The sequence below is a fragment of the Cornus florida genome, unplaced genomic scaffold, assembly GCF_030987335.1.
Source record: "Cornus florida cultivar Cherokee Brave unplaced genomic scaffold, ASM3098733v1 CherokeeBrave_3.0.0_Hap2_Chr05, whole genome shotgun sequence".
NCBI lineage: Eukaryota > Viridiplantae > Streptophyta > Magnoliopsida > Cornales > Cornaceae > Cornus > Cornus florida.
Window position 1 is genome coordinate 20,708,509 of NW_026775575.1, and position 20,144 is coordinate 20,728,652.

The window sequence follows — 20,144 nt, forward strand, 5'->3', positions numbered from 1 at the left end:
CATTCATTGATGACCATACTAGGATGTGTTGGACTAATCTTCTTAAAGAAAAGTACGAGGCAACCCAAGTGTTTCAAACCTTCCACAAAATGATTGAGAACCAATTTAAGAAAGAAAAAAAATTAGATCCTTAGGACTGATAATGATAAGGAATACTTCTCAAACATCTTGAGAAATTATCTTGCTACTCATGGTATTTTTCACCGAACCTCGTGTGTTGACACACCCCAACAAAATGGGTTAGCCGAAAGGAAGAATAGGCACTTACTTGAAGTGGCCAGGGCTCTCCTAATCCAAATGAGTGTTCCTAAATACCTTTAGGGTGAAGCCATTTTAACAGCCTCATACTTAATTAATCGAATGCCTAGTCGTATTCTTAAGTATGAGACACCCTTGAACCAACTCAAGAAATCCTTTCCCTTGACAAAACATCTATTCTCTTCCTTAAGCCCCATAATTTTTAGATGTACTACTTTTGTTAATGATCACAATCCCAACAAAAGCAAATTGGATTCTAGAGCCATAAAATGTGTTTTCCTTGGTTACTCTCCAACTAAGAAAGGGTACAAGTGTTTTGACCCCACTACCAAAAAAAAATTGTCTCCATGGATGTAACCTTTTTTGAACATCAATCGTTCTTCACCAAAACTTCACTCCAGGGGGAGAATAATCAAATGGGAGATCAGTTTTGGGATGTTACTGTGTTGCCTATCCCTGTTCAGTCCACACCGGGGCTAAACAGTCCTCAACCGAGCTTCCTTCCTAGCCCACAACCAAGCCTTCCTAGGCCCACAACCAAACCCTGGTAACTCAAGTTAGGGAGAGCAACAACTGCAGCAACTACAGCAGCCACCGCAGCCACAACAGCAGCAACAACAGCCGTTGGTTGATCAACAACCAGCAACCAATGATGGGCAGACTAAAGAACTGAAGGTTTATACAAGAAAGAACAAGGATAAGGAGGCTGGGACATTTCCTTGGTACTGCCCAATCCCTGAACCAACTACGGTCACTTCAGATTCCAATGAGATCTTGGAGAGACCAGGTGAGTCCCCTAATGAGAGTTCTAATGATTCCCAATCTGATCTGAACAAGCATATTGCCCTTAGAAAAGGAAAAAGATCTTATATTAAATATCCACTCTCCAATTATATTTCATACAAGAATCTTAACCATTCCTTCAAAGTATTTTCCGCTAATGTTTGTCAAGAAAAATTCCCAAGTCCATTCAGGAAGCAATGATGGATTCAAAGTGGAGAGAAGCTGTGATGGAAGAAATGAGGGCACTTAACAAGAAAAACACTTGGAATTAGCTGATTTGCCCTATGGAAAGAAGGCCATGGGGTGTAAATGGGTGTTTACCGTCAAATATAAGGCAGATGGCTCGGTTGATCGATACAAGGCAAGATTGGTCACAAAAGCTTCACACAAACCTATGGGATAGACTATAAAGAAACCTTTGCACCCATGGCAAAGATTAATACAATTTGGGTTTTACTGTCCATAGCTGCAAACCAAGAATGGCCGATGCAGAACTTGATGTAAAAAATGCATTTCTCCATGGAGACCTTGAGGAAGAAGTGTATACGGAGCTGCCGCCAGGATTTGAAGGTAATTTTGGAGAAAAGAAAGTATGCAGAATAAAGAAATCTCATTATGGGCTGAAGCAATCGCCACATGCTTGGTTTGAAAAGTTCACCAAGGCTGTCCGGAGTAAGGGATGTACTCAAAGCCAAGGAGATCACACGATGTTTTACAAACACAAAGGAGGAGGGAAGGTAACTTTACTAATTGTGTATGTTGATGACATCATTGTGACTGGAAATGATGACACCGAGGTGGAGGACCTGAAGAAGTCTCTTGCAAAAGAATTTGAGACTAAGGTGTCGAGAAATCTTAGGTATTTATTGGGAATAGAAGTTGCAAGGTCAAAAAAAGGAATATTTCTGTCACAAAGGAAGTATATCCTTGATATGATTGAGGAAACTGGTCTATTGGGATGCAAACCAGAAGAAACTCTTATTGACTTCAACCACAAACTTGATGGTATAACCACAAGCCCAATGGTGGAAAAGGAGAGGGACCAACGATTAGTTGGAAAGCTCATTTACTTATCTCATACTAGGCCTGATATTGCCTATGCCTGGGAAGTATCAGCAGGTTCATGCACGCTCTTAATCAAGACCATCTGAACGCTGCATTCAGGATCCTAAGATATCTCCAGGGCACACCAGGAAAAGGAATTTTATTCTCCAAAAATGGAAGGAATATGGAGATTGAAGCCTTCACCGATGCAGACTGGGGAGGATCACTCAGTGATAGATGCTCTACTTCAGGGTATTGTACCTGTTGAAAAAGAGATATTCGGTTTTAATAAGACCAGATTTTAGGGGATATGATAGGCGTGTAAATATAGATAGTCAATGACTAAGATTAGGAAATTCTGTTAGTGTACAGCCTGTAGTTACAGCCTGTAGTCACAGCCTGTAGTTTCCTTTTTTTAGCTCCTTGTATTTCCTATTTAACTAAAGCATTGTAAACCATTCTTTGTACGGCAATATACAGAATCTTTTCAATCTTGAAATCGCTTATTTGGTATCAAAGCATCTTACCAATTCTTCTAGAAAAAAAAAAAAAAAAACACCCCTAGCCGTCTGTTTTTTTTTTTCCCTCTTCCAAACAACCCTAATCACCATGTTTGATGACGTACCTAAGTCCAAGACCAAGACCTTTGAGTCCCAAGTCCAAAACTCTCAGACACACTCGGTCCAAATTACCACAATTCGATCCGTGCGGATGTACATCCGAGGCAGAGGCAAAATCGGCTACTTGACAGGAGAAAAGAAGTAACCGAAACCTGAAGATCCATCCTACTCGACCTGGGATGTAGAGAATTCGATGGTGATGACCTGGTTGGTGAATTCTATGGAAGAGGACATCAGTTCTAATTATATATGTTACCACACAGCAAAAGAACTCTGGGATAATGTCAACCCGATGTATTCAAACCTGGGAAATCAGTCTCAAGTCTATAAACTAACGCTGAAACTCGGAGAGATCCGTCAAGGAGATAACAATGTTACAAAATATTTCAACTCTCTAAAACATTTGTGGCAGGACCTTGATTTGTTCAGCGATTATGAGTGGAAATCGCCTGAAGATTGTAACCATTATAAAAAGAAGGTGGAAGACAACCGCATCTTCAAGTTTCTCATTGGACTCAATGTCGAGTTTGATGAAGTGAGAGGCAGAATAATTGGACGACAGCCCCTGCCTTTAATCGGTGAAGTCTTCTCCATGGTTCGAAGAGAGGAAAGTCGCAGGCTAGTCATGCTTGGAAAAAAGTTATCAAATGGTGTTGTTGAGACCTCTGCCCTGGTCGCATCTGAAGCGAATATTGGCAAGAAACATGATGAAAAGCCCTGTCTTTGGTGTGACCACTGCAACAAGCCTCGCCATACCCATGAAACCTGCAAGAAAATTCATGGTAAACCAGCGAATTGGAAGAGTAAGCAGGAAGGCAAATTCAACCAGGAAGGCAGATTCAACCGAGCCTCATCAGCTCATGAAGCCGAGGCACTTCCCTTCAGCAAAGAACAGATGGATCATCTTCTAAAATTGCTGAAATTCAATTCCTCATCTGGTACTCCTAATGCTTCTCTTGCTCAAACAGGTAACAACCCGAAGGCCTTATCTTGTCATTCAAATTCCAGTGTTACCCCATGGATCATTGATTCAGGGGCTTCTGACCATATGAGAAGTTTTTCTCATTTATTTCAAACTTATTCACCCTGTTCTGGCTCTGAAAAAATCATAATAGCCGATGGTTCTTATTCTCCTATTGCAGGCAAAGGTTTGGTAAAACTTTCAAAAATTATTGATCTTAAGTCTGTCCTTCATGTCCCTAAGCTTGCTTGTAACCTTTTATCAGTTAGTAAATTGTCCAAAGACTCTAATTGTCGTGTTTTCTTTTTTGAATCCTATTGTGAATTTCAGAGCCAAAGCTTGGGGAAGACGATTGGCAGTGCTAAGATGATATAGATAGTCTCTACTATTTTGAAGATGATATTTCAAGTAATAAGAGGCTCAAGGTCTGAGTAGTTTTCATTCTATCCCTGTTAGAGAACAAATAATGCTATGGCATTTTAGACTAGGGCATCCTAGTTTCCCTTATCTTAAAAAATTATTTCCTACTTTGTTTAAAGGATTGGATTGTTCATCTTTTTATTGTGAGAATTGTTTTTTTATCAAAGAGTCATCGTACTATGTATTCTCCCAAACCTTACCCAACATCAAAACCATTTTATTTAATCCGTAGCGATGTTTAGGGCCCTTCTAGGATCACAACTCTTTCTGGAAAAAAATGGTTTGTAACTTTTATTGATGATCATACACGTTTGTGTTGGGTGTATTTAATGAATGAAAAATTTGAGGTTGAAAAATTATTCAAGGATTTTTATATGATGATTGAAAATCAATTTCAAACAAAAATTGGCATTCTTCATACTGATAACGACACCGAATACTTTAATGAAGTTTTAGGAAGTTTTTTAACAGAAAAAGAAATTTTTCACCAATCCACTTGTGTTGACACGCCCCAACAAAATGGAATTGCTGAAAGAAAGAATAAACATTTTGTTAGGCGCTGAATGTTATACATTTTAGCCTTTTTACTTGCATGTTTTATTTACTTAATAATAGTTTATTTGTGATTTTACATTGTTTTATTATTTTTATTTATTTCAGGACTGTAATTGTAAAATCAATCAAGACCAGTGATTCTGAGCTTTAACAGATGACATTCCGTGGGACCGAGCAATGTTGAAGATCCAAGTCTAATTATACTTAGAAAATAGTCCAAAAGAAGCCACAAGTTGATGAGAATGGAAAGAAGAAGAAAAGGAAAAATCCTTCTCCAAAAAGGAAACTTTCGCCAAAGTTGGTAACTTGAACCCGTTTTGGTAATTTGGCTGTATCTCTCTCCTCGAGTGCCAAAACGGCTAATCCCGCAATGGTTGAAAGGAAATTCGAAGAGCTACAATTTTGTATTTCACGAGGTTTCCCTAAAACAGCTGTTTACCTTGTCAAAATTGGCCTAGAAGTCTGTACGAATTTTGGAGTCCTTATTTGACAGAATTTCTATGTATGTCTCCTATATGAAAAAGGGAACTTTAGGGTTGATCTTTTATTATTTAAAGGGGGTCCTCTACAACATTGAATCATGATACAGAGGACATTGAGGCTGAGATCAGAGAGGAGCATTCAAAAGAAAGAAGGGATCAATCCATGGCGGTGAAGATGTCTTCCTCAACCATGAAGAATTCCATTCCAGTCATGCTTGGCTAAACGCTTTGCTAGGGTTGTGATGTAGCCCTAGCTTAGCACACTGGTTTGATTGTATTTAATTATTGGAGAACAATTTTTGTCATGCATGATTGTGTAATCTATAGGATTTTTAATTGACTTTTCAATAAGAATTGGGTTTAGAGTTTTAATTCAATTACAAATATTTTTCTATCTTGTCTTAGATATTTTAATCTTGTAATTGAACACAACTCATTCACTTCTTGTAGTTGTGAAGATGATTACACAATGGTTTTTATCTTAATACAATATTAGAGATTTGATGGATTATGCCTAGAAAAGATAGACCATGCTACACCCTAGAGTAAAGTAGATAGGTAGATGGTTTATGTCAATCGAAGATAGTCCATGCTTAGCTTTAAATTATATTATTTTTTAGCAGAATTAATATGTGCTTGTAGCCATGATTAATTCCCTGTGCATGTTATATGATATATCTCCAATAAATTGATGCAATTGACTGGTGGTGCGACGTTAGTAGTGAAATCATACCCCTAGTCCTCTCTCTCTATTTTCTACATCCTATTTAATCATTGTTCTTTAGTTTATTTTGTTTTTCTACTTAGTTAATTTAGAATAAATCATCACAATCTGATTATCCTACTTTCAAGTTAATTTGGAATTTAAGAAATCTGTTGACAAACTTATTTTACACAACTCCCTTGGGTACGACACCCTTACAAGTAAACTATATCTGCAAAGATTCGTGCACTTGTGAGTGGTACATATAAATCTCACAACACATTTACTTGAAGTTTCTCGTGTCATCATGTTTTCAATGAATGTTCCTAAGTATTTGTGGGGTCAAGCCGTTTTAACAGCAACATATTTGATTAATAGGATGCCTACTCGTGTTCTTAACTATTTTACACCCCTTGAAAGCCTTAAAAAATCTTTTCCTGAAACTCGAATTTATTCCAACCTGCCTTTGAAAGTATTTGGGTGCACTGTCTTTGTCCATTTACCTAGTAGACTTCGGTCTAAATTGGATCCTCGGACTGAAAAATGTGTATTTGTTGGGTATGACCCAAATAAAAAGGGGTACAAATGTTTCAATCCGAAAACAAAAAAAAAATGTTTATCAGTGTGGATGTCTTTTTTCTAGAAAATCATCCTTATTTTCAGAAAACTTTTCTTCAGGGGGAGAAAGAGAGTGAAGAAAATTTTTGGGAGATTTCTACTAATATTCCCTTACCTAAAACTATTGTCTCACACTCTATTACTCCGAACACTGATCTTTTTAAACAGAGAAATGATATTCTAGAATCAGGAAACCCGGGGCCTCCTAGTCCTAATCTGCCGAGCCTTACTGTATCTCCAACAGGGGGAGAAATCCTACCAACGGTTCCAAAAAACCGAATACTGAGCTTCTAGTTTATAACAGCAAAAAGACTCATCAAAAGAGTAGAGAGCCTACTATTGTACCTAAGCAAGGCCAATCAGAGGTCCCGAGCAATGACTCCCTGAACACTCAAGGTACTCTAAATCCTAACTTGTCTGTAGTTGTCCCTACTATTTCTAATCATACACAGTCACCTAGCCAAGTTCCTGTAGACCTTAATACCCCTTTAGCTGTTAGAAAAGGAATCCGAACCTATACCCAGCATCCCATTGCCAAATACTTGTCTTATGATAAACTTTCCCATAAACATAGGGCCTTTACTTCAAATATTTCTCACTTGTTTGTTCCAAGAAACATTCAGGAAGCACTAGATGATCCGAATTGGAAATCAATAGTGTTAGAGGAGATGAATGCTCTTAAAAGGAGTGGAACGTGGGAGATAGTTGACTTGCCCAAAGGAAAGAAAACTGTTGGGTGTAAATGGGTTTTCACTATTAAATGTAAAGCTGATGGTAGTGTGGAAAGGTAAGGCAAGACTTGTGGCGAAAGGTTTTACGCAAACGTAAGGCATTCATTACCAAGAGACGTTTGCTCTTGTAGCAAAAATAAATTCTATTCGAGTCTTATTGTCGTTGGCAGTCAATTCTAACCGGCCATTACATCAGTTGGACATAAAAAATGCCTTTTTAAATGGAGACTTGGAAGAATAAGTGTTTATGAGCTTGCCACCTGGGTTTGAAGGAAAACACGGTCAGAGCAAAGTCTGTAAACTCAAAAAATCCCTGTATGGTTTGAAACAGTCTCCAAGAGCGTGGTTTGAATGCTTTGGAAAGGCTGTGAAGAGTCATGGGTATCATCAGAGTCAGGCAGACCATACCATGTTCTACAAACACGGTGAGGAAGGGAAAATTGTTGTTTTAATTGTGTACGTGGATGATATAATTTTGATAGGTGATGACATTGAAGAGTTGACCAGACTGAAGAAGAAACTTGCTAAAGATTTTGAAGTCAAAGATCTGGGAGCATTAAAATACTTCCTTGGAATGGAATTTGCCAGGTCAAGAGAAGGAATTTTCGTAAATCAACGAAAATATGTACTTGATTTGCTTAATGAGACAGGACTACTCGGGTGTAAAGCTGCTGACACTCCAATTGAAGTCAACCCAAAGTTAGAAGTTGCCGAACCCGAGAATATGGTTGATCGTGAAAGATATCAGAGATTGGTGGGAAGACTAATTTACTTATCTCACACACGCCCAGATGTAGCATTTGCAGTCAGTATAGTGAGTCAGTTCATGCACTCTCCTGGACAGGAACACTTTGAAGCAATGTACAGGATTCTGAGGTACTTAAAGGGCTCACCAGGTCAAAGACTTATGTTCAAGAAACAAGGTCATTTGCAAGTGGAGGTGTACACAGATGCTGATTAGGCAGGCAGTATAGTTGATAGACGATCTACCTCATGATATTGCACCTTCATTGGAGGAAACTTAGTCACGTGGTGAAGCAAGAAACAAAATGTAGTAGCGAGGAGTAGTGCGGAAGCCGAGTTCAGAGCACTCGCCCATGGGATTTACGAAGCTATGTGGTTAAAAAGACTCCTTGAAGATTTGAAGGTTACTGTTTCTCCTCCAATGAGAGTCTATTGTGACAACAAGGCTACCATTTCAATTGCTCATAATCCAGTCCTCCACGACAGAACCAAACATGTGGAAGTTGACAAACACTTTATCAAGGAAAAGCTTGACTGTGGTATGATTTGCATTCCTTATGTCTCTACTACTGAACAAGCTGCAGACATCCTTACCAAAGGACTACACAAGAGACAGTTTGAAGTTTTAAGAAGCAAGCTAGCTATGGAAGACATCTATAAGCCAGCTTGAGGGGGAGTGTTGAAAAAGAGATATTTGGTTTTAATAAGACCAGATTTTAAGGGATATGATAGGCGTGTAAATATAGATAGTCAATGACTAAGATTAGGAAATTTTGCTAGTGTACAGCCTGTAGTCACAGCCTGTAGTTTCCTATTACAGCCTGTAGTCACAGCCTGTAGTTTCCTTTTTTTTAGCTCCTTGTATTTCCTATTTAACTAAAGCATTGTAAACCATTCTTTGTACCTCTGATAAACCATCGTGGCATTACAGTGGTCTTTATTTAAACCACACCCTCACGAATACAGAAACATTACTAAACCACCATTATATCATGGCATTGTAACAAGATACGTATCCCAACCTTGCGTAAAAAAAAATTATCAAACTAATCGTACCAGATTATTTGACTAACAGTGATGGTTTAACTATCCCATCCTAGATAACATACCATACTAATGCATGTCTAGGTCCAATAGATTAGCTAGAATTATATATATATCTACCAAATCCCTATGACCACATGCTCACAACTCTAGCGTAAAACAGCGCTAACACTCCATGGTGTGGAAATATTAGATGGTTGATCACATACTTATGTCACCAACTAAATCACATACCAAAATCCTGAATACCAAGGAAAATAAAATCTGTATAACATACAAATTAACACGTAATGTACTCATACTTAAGACATCATTCTTTCTAGGGAAAATCTCCTCTGAAATCAAACTTACAAAATTGTTACACACAATTTCCTTTTATAGTTTCGTAGGTAATCATCCAACTTCGAAACACAACCTCTAACATAGCTTAAAAGCAACATATGTTTGCCTAACCAAATACCAAGGGCTCAACCCTCAACCTCCTTATATGAGGAATGTAAACCATCTAGCGGGGCTTTATAAAGCAAATTAGAACGTCACAACATAATACCAATGCTCTCCTGAATGTGATATAAAATCTTACATTTCGTTCTGATAAGAACTCCATTAGATCCCCAAACTCTCGGAGAGTAATTCTCATATATCTCTTTTAGAGATGAAAATAAAGTTTAACTATATGTAAATTGAACAACACCAATTCTTCTAATGTCATTCACTATACTACTAGCAAATAATATCACCTTCGTGCGATCATTCATCTTCAAGATCCAGTACCCTCTTTCTTGGATACTCTGAAATCTCCTCCATTAGGATCCTCTCCGGGCTCCTCCTCTTCGCTTTTCTCCTTTTTGAGAACAACTGAAGTCGTGTTGGCCCCGCAATGCGGTGACCCATCACATACACTTAAATCCTTTCTTAGCTTATACTTTGAAGTAGCGCCAACCGGAACTAAACCTTCGATCCCTAATTTTGCCTTCTAGCAAAGAAATCAATAACGTATTCTTTTACTTCTTCGAGTCCTCTATCACTTTCTCCTCAGACTCCATCCTTTTCCTAGTGACAACCATTTTGTAACTACAAAATATAATTGACATCAGCTCATCCTAACGGATAGTAGATAGAGTACAACGAATCTTATTATGGGCTCTAAGTAGCAAGAGACGCAATGCGAAAATCACATAACGAAAGACACCCTAAGGACACTAGAACCTGGAATGCTCTGATACCAACTGTGATACCCCGAATTTCCGAATGCGGGTTGGCTAGGCCCACGCCCGAAGACCCGGTGTAAGAAGCAAACAGTTGTGGCTAGATAAAGCGTTGAAGCGGAGTTCCGTGCAACGGCTTTGGGAATCTGCGAGTTACTACAGCTGAAGTCTATTTTAAAAGAATTGAAGTTGGAAAGCAGTAATCCTACGGAACTCTAATGTGACAACAAAGCAGCCATTAGTATAGCATACAATCCAATGCAACACGACATAACAAAACATGTTGAAATCGACAAACACTTTATCAAGGAGAAAAATGAAGGAGGCCTAGTCTGTACTCCCTACATCCGATCTAAAGAACAGCTAGTTGATACCTTGGCTAAAGGTTTGGCTAAAGGACAGTTTCAAGAGTTAATTGGAAAGATGGGCATAACTGATATCTACATGAGGGGGGGTGTGGAAAAACATATCACCAGAAAATCTGGGATTCTAGGCACGGTTGACCCCAGGATTCGGATCCAATTTATTCGGAATTATTCCCTGAATAAATTGGAATGATTTCTTCCCATTTTAGTCTCTGATTCCAGCTGTTTGCACAGCTACAAATCTTTGACTTTGTACATTTATTTCTTTTCTTATTTATAGCCTAGAGTGTAGCTGTCTTTTCTTGTATATATAGGCCTTGTACAATCTGTAAACAATGAAGGAAATTAATAGAATTCCCTATTCAAAAACTTTCTTCATAATCTATATGAGTTTTTGTGACTGGACAATCTCATAGATAAAGAGTTGTGAGGCAGCAACTAAGAATTTTTTTTGATTCAGAAAAAATATATATATATATATGTATGTATATATGTTATGTTGCTCAAATGTTTACAAGTACTGTTATAGAAAAACTGCCAGTATATATACATGTATATGTTCTGTTGCTCAAATGTTTACAAGTACTGTTACAGAAAAACTGCCAGTATATATAAATCTTATCATATAAGTTCAAATCGCAAACACAAAACTAATACTACAATCAAAAAACTTTTACTGAATCTTTTTTGAAAAATAAGCATACAACATGAGGTAGACAAAAGTTGGGAATGGCATAAGATTGGTACAGTTAGCAATGAAACTAAGACCAAATACCATGTCAGATAAATGAGATGTAATGCATACAAATATAAAGAAGGTTCTAGAATCAAAAAGCAAAAAGTTCAGGTGGATTTCAAATGCTTACGTATCATGCAAGTGATACCCTGTGGACAGAAGAAACCCTCACAACAAGGCGAACAGTCAAGTGTTCTAGCAGGCATGTCCTTTGAAGTTCTAATGTCAACTTTCTCATCCTTCGCAACTCTACAAGCCCATCCTGGTTCACATCCAGGAACCCAAGAGGTTAAATTGCAATTTTTGTTGGGTCTCAAGTAGTTTGTTTTCATTGATCCGCCTTTAAAGAGACTACTGAAGTAAAATATTATATCTGCAGCTGTGCACATGCGGTGCACAAGATCTCCTGTTAATCAACCAAGAACAATATCAAAAATGTAAAACATATAAAACTATCAAAAAAGACTTTGTTGTCACTTACTATAAAGCTATTGGATAATGGAACAAGAACATGATCAGAAAAGTCCAACAATATCCACCAAGCACAATACCATTTTAGGTCTGAGTTGACCTTATAAAAGATCCTCTACATTTAAGAATGAATTATAAAGATGGTGTGGGTTAACAGACTAGGCTATGTTAGAGTAGAAATATAATACCAAGTAGAAATATAAGAAGAAGAAAAAGGAGAGAATTGTGTAAAGGCTTGAATGAGATAAATCACTCATTCACAGCCCTAGTATTTATAAATAAAAAGAGCGCATGCTCATATTAAAAGAAAGGAAATTAAATCAAATCACAGCATATTCTATGGCATATTCTGTAGCATAATCAAATCTCTGCTAATACGATAAGTCATTCCATAAATCATGGCTATCATATCTGCTAACACTCCCCCTCAAGTTGGTGCGTGGATATCTAAGATGCCCAACTTGGACCATGCATCTTCAAACACGGTCTTGCTAACACCTTTCTTCAGAATCTACAAGTTGCAGAGTGCAAATCTGACTAGTACTAATTTTCTTTCAAATGAAGTGCCGATCAACAAATCAAAAATGTCTCCTCAAACGATAAACAATTAACAATGTCATCTTAGACCATAAACAAACAATCATGTCTCTTCAGGCCATAAACAACCAACAATATCTCCTCAAACCATAAATAACCAACAATGTCTCCTCAGACCATTTCCCTTCACATGTTTAAAAAATGTAGATGGAAGAATCAACAATGTCTCCTCAGACCATTCCCCTTCACTTGTTTAAAACATGTAAATGGAAAAATCAACAATATCTCCTCAGACCGTAAACAACCAAAAATGTCTCCTCAGACCGTAAACAACCAAAAATGTCTCCTCAGACCGTAAACAACCAACAATGTCTCCTCACACCATTTATGAATGGGTGGTACCAAACTCGCAACGCCCTCATTGACGTTGGACCACCATGCCTACCCGACACCTCCCTGATAGGCGATGTCACCTATTCCCGAATGGGTGGTGCCAAACTCACAATGCCCTCATTGCAATCGGACCACCCTAGCTCTAATACCAAGTAGAAATATAAAAAGAAGAAAAATAAGAGAATTGGGTAAAGGCTTGAATGAAATAAATCACTCAGCTCTAGTATTTACAGATAAAAAGAGCATATGCTCATATTACAAGAAATGAAATTAAATCAAATCTAAATCAAATCATAACATATTTTATGGCACATTCTGTAACATAATCAAATCTCTGCTAATACGGTAAGTCATTCAATAAATCGTGGCTATCATATCTCAAACAGTTAGTTTGTTTATACGAAAACCTATCGCTTTTTTGTTCTAATAATAACTTTGTGCTTTAGTCACTGATCTTCACTCTTACTCAGACTCAAATTTTTGCAGCAAGAATATATGGATAAGCCGGGTAAGTGCACCAACTTTCAATTGCCAGAGAGCCAGGTAGAAGACATTCGGTTAACTTCCTTAATATCATAGAGAACATGGAAATAGAATCACAAGCTTAAACTAGAGTGGGCAAACACTAAGAGAAGCAAATAACCGACAAGCCATATTGACGGACACTTGATCTCACAGAACCGTTGAGCTTTACCATGAGAAGAGACAAACACCTAGTGGTTCCAAAATTGTTCATGAGGGTTAAGATCGGCACTCTACGTTCTGTCAGAGATTTAATCTAAAGGGGGTGAATAGGTCTCAAAAACTAAAATAACTACCTTTAACAAAAATTTAATTCCAACTAACTTGTATAAATTGAAATTTAATAATCAACAAATCAAAAATGTAATAATTAACATACTGCAGAAATAAAGAAATCAAAAATGTAATAATCCCACACAGAACACCAATTTTTACATGAAAAATCCCATATGGAAAAACCAGGGACCTAGACTAGGCAAATCAACTTCAATTATAAAAATCTTGGTACTTGCTAATATATGTATCTGAAAACATGGTAACCTTTATATAGGAGTTTGAGGCTGAAAAAGTTAGGGTTTAAGTGTTTAACAACTTTTGAAGATTGCCTTCCCAACATGTTAGGTTGATCCAAGCTTAGGTTCAAACAATCGAACCTAATCCAAGTTAGCCAAGGCATTTATAACACAACCCAAATAGGCCTCACTCGTTGATATTTGAACAATTTATCCTATTTTTTTTACAGAACTTCCTTCTTGTATCATCAAATTGTCACACATTAAGACAACACCAACACTGTTTGACTCCAAATTCAAAGCAATGCCCATTGTGCCCTCTTCAATTCTACTAATGCACTTGCCATTACTTCATCAAGACCATGAATATGAGCAACGGCATCACCTAATTGAAGTACAATATAAGAATTTACAATATTTACTTCTCTATTATAATGCTCACGGATAATATTACTAATTTCGTCGGCTCAAATGGTTAACCATGAGTATTTCTTAATTCTTTTTTCAAAGCACAATAAATAAACAATGCCTATTGTAGAAGGACTAATCAGTTATTTCTTTCATCACCCCAATATTGTCAATCGAACTGTCCTGCACTTAAATAATTTAGGTTTTATGTATCAGAAACACTTTTTATGCATTCAAAACATAATTTTAAATTAATGACCAGAATGAATGAACGTGAACCTTAATTTGGTGCGTGCACAGTTTAAGAGTTGAATTGTTGTGGATTGCATATAACTTTTACTATATACTAGATTCTTGAGTTTAAAGTTCTTTTAATTCTGTTTTAATTTAAAATTTGTTAAAACAGTAAAATATTTATCAATAATATAATCCCTATTCAAACCTTCCCTCCCCTTTCTAAAGTCTAGAGCAGTGGACCTTGCGCAACTCTATCATATTTGGTCCGGTCCTTCCTACTATCACTAATAAAATGAGGAATATGATGAATGAAAGTATGAAGAGAAAAGGAAAAGAGATTCTAGGAGAATCAAGAATAAGAGGGCCATTATTTAAGGAAATTTGATAGTGGATTGAGCATATCCAAACTGCCATGAAAACAAAAAAGAGTGTTATAATTTTTTAAATATAAAAAAAATAATAATAATAACAAAATAACAAAATCAAAGATGGAGAAACCGTGAGATATAAGTAGTCAGAGAATGTAACTATTGAACATATGTGATCATTTTTATTCTTAATTAGGTATAAAGGACGTGGAGAAGAATATATACTAACTTGTTTGTTAAGACTATACATTTTAATTATATTAAGTACATAAAGAATGAGGACTGAGAATCTAAGATTTTCTGTTAAAAGAGATTTGAAAGAAGTAGGAAAGTTACTTAGAGAAGATGTGAAATAAAAATCATATAGGAAGCTTCGTTTAGAAGAATATGGTAACTACTGAAAGATTAAAGAAACTAGATCAGGGTATGTGGGGTGAAAATGCATTGAGTTAGTGTGAAGACTACACTTGGTGAATAAAGCTACATCAAAGGGACAAGAATGTCAAAGATCACAGATGTCATCTTCTCAACTCTGAGGTTAAAAAGAAAAAAAATCACACTTGTTATTATCTATTACCATCACACTTTGTTTGTTTATTTGTTTACAAATTGATATAGAGGTATATTAATTTTAAAAGTGGTAATAGATCCATATAAAATTCATTCATTGGTATTGGAGTATATATCATCTTAACAAGTGATATATAAAGCGCGTAATTGAATTAAGTATTGCGTGGATTTGAAAATTGGAACAAGTTTCCGTTGTAGGCCTATTCACCACCCCCCCAGGTCTGTTTAGGGCTATCGTACTACTTCAGTGGAGACCTCTTCAGTTAATCTCACTTCTGAGTTAATTAACAAAACCCCTACAGGCTTTTTTGGAATGGGTGGCTTGGCTTAGATCCAGCCTCATCTTAAGGTGGCATTGACAAAAGCCCAAATTTGATATTTTATTTGAGAAATCCATTGTTGTGGAATCACTAGAGTTTTACTGGGAGCTAAATAATAGCTTGCCAGAGTGATGCAGTGGCAGCTTACTCACCCCAGGTATTTTTCATCCATGATTCTGAAACAAGAAATCCAAGTCTCGCTTACCCAAAGTCCAAATGTAATAATTATATATGCACATAAATACTTTAACCAAGTTGTTAACCACATAAATCCACACTATTTCTATTGTATGTACATCAATGCGAACTATGATGCATGGACCGAAGAGAGAACCCGGAAATGAGAGTTGCATCAAAAGCATATTTAGTTAATGCTTATCCCCTTGTTGCATATATCAATCAAACATGAAAAGCAATTGAACTTAATTAATGGCTATCACAGTTGCTACCTTTTGTCTCCCGAACGCAACTGGACAAGAATTTCAAATCGGAGGAGAAATCGAATGCCCCACTCCAATCTTCCTCACTGCAAGACCATTAAAATGACAATAAGAACACGACCTCCAACTATTTCACAAAAATATGAGTATCAGCATATATAATATAGAAATTAAAGAACAATATATATATATATATATATATATATATATAGTGAATGACTTACAAGTCCTTGACACAGAAACCAAAGTTACTTGTTACATAGCCGGCAAGGACTTCGTCGACATTAATGAAGCTACTAAAGATTTTATTCGTTAAGTCTTGAACAGCTCGAGGATCGTTGGTTTGATTCAACAGTGCTTCATCGTCGACGCAAACTATTTGCCCTGATAAATACAACAAAACTACAACAACGATCGTGACATAGAAAACCAAAGGAGCCTTGTTCACCTTCTCTATGCACATTTCGATCGCCTACAATGTTGAGAACTCGTAAATTTTCCTGCCGAAGCACAGTGCATTGATTGGTGTGGGTTCAGATTCAATGAAAGATGAGCAATTTGTCCAACACCAAATTGGAGGTCAGATGAATGAAGAAAATTAGGGTTTGGTCGAAAGGAAGAGATGTGGTTTTCATCCGGAAAATGCAATGGCTGGGAGGGAGACATGGCGAAATAGGAGGGAAGAGAGAGAGAGCGAGGGCTGGTGACAAGTTAGCTGTTGTCTAATACGATCGAATTAAATTCGAAATTTGCACCGGAGCAAATGAAAAAAAGAACTCCTACGGACTAACGGTACACTTGCATTTTTCCCAAATCACAAGGGACACGTATGTGTGTCAGTTCGTGTGAATAATTTAGGCAAAAGTAAAACACCTCTGAATTGAAAAGGTGAGACACTCGGAGAACTTTTAAAAGTGAGCACTGGCGGCCCTTAAATGTAACAATGTAATTACTTTTCGACCAACTATTGAGTCACGAGACCTATATTTTTGTATATAATGACAACTCTACCCTTCGATATGACTATTATGCCATTTTTACTCCCCCCTTCTCCACAGCAACTGAAAAAAAAGTTCACAAGCAAAATTAAAAAATAAAAATAAATAATAAAAAAAATTCACGTCAATGTAAATATATATATATTTATTATTTAATTATGGTAAGGTGAATAATATATATATATAGCGTTAAGTACAAAAAACCCCATCTATTATGGATATAGTGCAAAACAGTCCATGTATGGTATAAAACCCCATCATACTGTCAATTTGGTGCAATTATCCCCCTTATTTGCATAAAAAGACATTAATGCCCTCTCTAATATAAATAAAATAATATTAAAAAATTAGGCAATCTAAAATTACCATTTTAAATATTTTATTCTTTTATTTTTTTCATTTTTTTTTCTTTTGATTTTTGGTTATTGACGGCCGAGGTACTATTTGGTTGTTGGCAGGGGATTTGAATAAGATCTTGTTTTGGAATCAATAGCTTGTTCAATTTTGGTATGTGCAGAAGCACTTTCATGGGCCCTTAGGTGAGCAAGTCAACAAAGGAGAATCAGAGGCCCTTAAATCAATGGGTTTGCATTCTCACCTTGTCTATCTCATTTCACCAGAGCTATAGTTTTGGAGGAGTTTGCAATCGAAGCGACGGATCGAGCTCGGTGGCGATTTGAGGCGCATTTGGGAGTTAGCTAAGTGGAGATTGGGGATGGGCTTGGATTTGTTATGGCAGGGGAGTATGGAAACGATGCGAGATGGGTATTGACCAAATAGTTTGTCGGCAACCATTGACTTTAAAAATACATCACCAGCGTGCCATCCCCTCTAGGGATGGCAACGGGGCGGGTTTGGAGCGGGTTTCCCTAAATCCTGTCCCGCGCCGTTTAATTTTTGGCAAGTCCATGTCCGCCCCATGCCCCGCAACGGGTTGGATTTTCATATCCATCCCTGCCACGTTAGGAAATATTGTGCCCCCGTGCCCGCCCTGCTAACAATTTTTTTCCACACTTTTCTTGGCTTAGAAATTGATCTGGTGTCCCCCTCTGTCTTCCACAATTTTCTTGGTTGAATAGCCCGAACAGAAAAAGACGAAGAATAGATCAATCCCTCTGCCTCTACCTCTGCCTCTGCCTGAAAAGAATAGATCAAATAAATTATAAAATAAGATATATATATATATATATATATATATATATATATGTGAGTATAAAAAAGCGAGAAGAATAATAGATCTACCTGCGTGAGTGCGTGGATCTACCTGAGAAAAAGAAACAGAGACTAGTGAGGGAGAGAAGGATTGAGGTCGAGGGTTTGGTTTTTGAGTTTTGACTCTCTCTGTCTTCCCTTTATGCGCCGCTCAATTTACACATAAGGCTTAAAAAATTAGGGTTGTAAGAAATAAGTAATTGGGTAAGCCGGTAAAATAAGTTATTAATATTATATAAGAACCCTTACTCGCTTCATGACCCGCAACGGGTACAAAATTTGTATCCACGCCTCAACGGTATAAAAGTTATTCCCATATATGTTATTAACAGGGTAGGACCCGGCTAGGCGGTAAAAATTGCTACCCCTAATCCCCGCTGTAAGTCGCCATCTCCAGAGCCCAATCTGTGGCTTAACGATGGTGAGGATACGATGACCTCTGTAACTCTTTCTCAGTAATGGAAAATGGGGGAATTTACAGAGAGAGCAAAATGAAAGAGGGGGGATTTTAGAGCTGAAAATTATGATTTTTTTGTATGCTTTGGGTATGATAATTTGTTATTTTTTTGAGTTTGTTCAATTTATTGGGTGCTTTGTGTTTGATATATATTTTTTGTTGTTCTGGGTTTTCTCCTATCTATAGAAAGAACATAACCCATTCATATAGGTCACAGATTGCATTGTATCACAGCTATGGACACCATGGACACAACCCACAAAATAGAGAGAGAATTAGGGTGAGGATGGGAGATACAAGAAGATGGCAATGGTCAAAAGGGCATAGTTGAGAGGGATATATATTTTGGAAGATTTGAGATCTAAAATGTTATGGGTCTAGGCTTTCTTGAATGTACCATTAAGAGAGAGGCGAGAAATATACAGAAGTGGTGGTGGTGGTAAGGATGGTGGTGGTGGTGGGGTTGGGGATGGTGGTGGTGGAGCATAGGAGAGAAAGGTAGAATAGGAAAAGAAAAGGGCAAAATAGATTTCTTGAATTTATTTTTTGTTAGAAAAAAGATTGAGCGATTTGATGAGCACTGAAAAGTGCGCATTTAAATCTCTTAAGTTCGAGTATTCTAGGACATTTATCTATCTTATTTTTCCGTTTTAGACTAATTTCATGTTATTGCCTTTTTCAGGTGCTTATCCTTAAAATAAGTCAATTCAGTCAAATTAGAGCATAAAAGAAACAATCTCATGCTAAATGGAAGAATGGAGCAAAGTGGAAGCAAAGTGGTGGAAAACAGCAAGCTTCGATCGATCTCACATTGATCGATCCAGCCCTGCCAAGATGGATCGAACCCCTTGTCCTTATCCTCAAGAATTTCCATCTTTGATCGATCCAACTTTCTTGATCTTATCCCCACCTACCACTTTTGTCTTTGTCCCAAAATATCCCAAAAATATCTCAGATTTGTCTCTTTCCAAAAAGGCACCACCAAGGATTGATCGATCTGGCCTTATTTCGATGGATCTGGCTAGAGTTCAATCGATCTCATCTAAATTCAATCGATCAAACCTCCTCAAGTTCGAAATAAAATAGAGTCCAACTCATTAAAAGATGGCTCGTGGTACAATCATTGAGAGGATCATAGTGCACGAGACCTAACCATTGGGTGTGACACTTGAGCTACATATATAAGGATTTTGAGCCATTTTTATATCTCATCTCATAGAATAACATATCATCAATACTATCTTGGAGAAGAGGCTAGAGATTAGAGAGACATACACACTATTTGGGAGTTCTTCTATTCTTCTAGGGTTTCCATCAAGAAGAAGATCATTCCTACCATGGAGATGGCCCTTGAGGGTTGGATGACTACATCAATGAGTGGCTAAACATCTTCTTGGGGCTAGAGTTAGCCCTAAGCATGCCTTCTA

At 37.2% G+C, this 20,144-nt stretch overlaps 1 protein-coding gene across 1 annotated transcript in view; it reads right to left on the reverse strand.

The window, feature by feature from the left end:
- LOC132306177 (ABC transporter G family member 28) overlaps positions 1-17,556 on the reverse strand; it is an 87,158-nt gene extending 69,602 nt beyond the window's left edge. The window contains exons 1-3 of the mRNA XM_059803460.1: positions 16,275-17,556; positions 16,060-16,136; positions 11,403-11,678 (exon numbers count right to left, since the gene is read on the reverse strand). Coding sequence (XP_059659443.1) covers positions 11,403-11,678; positions 16,060-16,136; positions 16,275-16,513 — 592 coding nt within the window. The 5' untranslated portion in view covers positions 16,514-17,556. The remainder of the gene's footprint in view (positions 1-11,402; positions 11,679-16,059; positions 16,137-16,274) is intronic.
- Between the last annotated feature and the right edge of the window lie 2,588 nt (positions 17,557-20,144).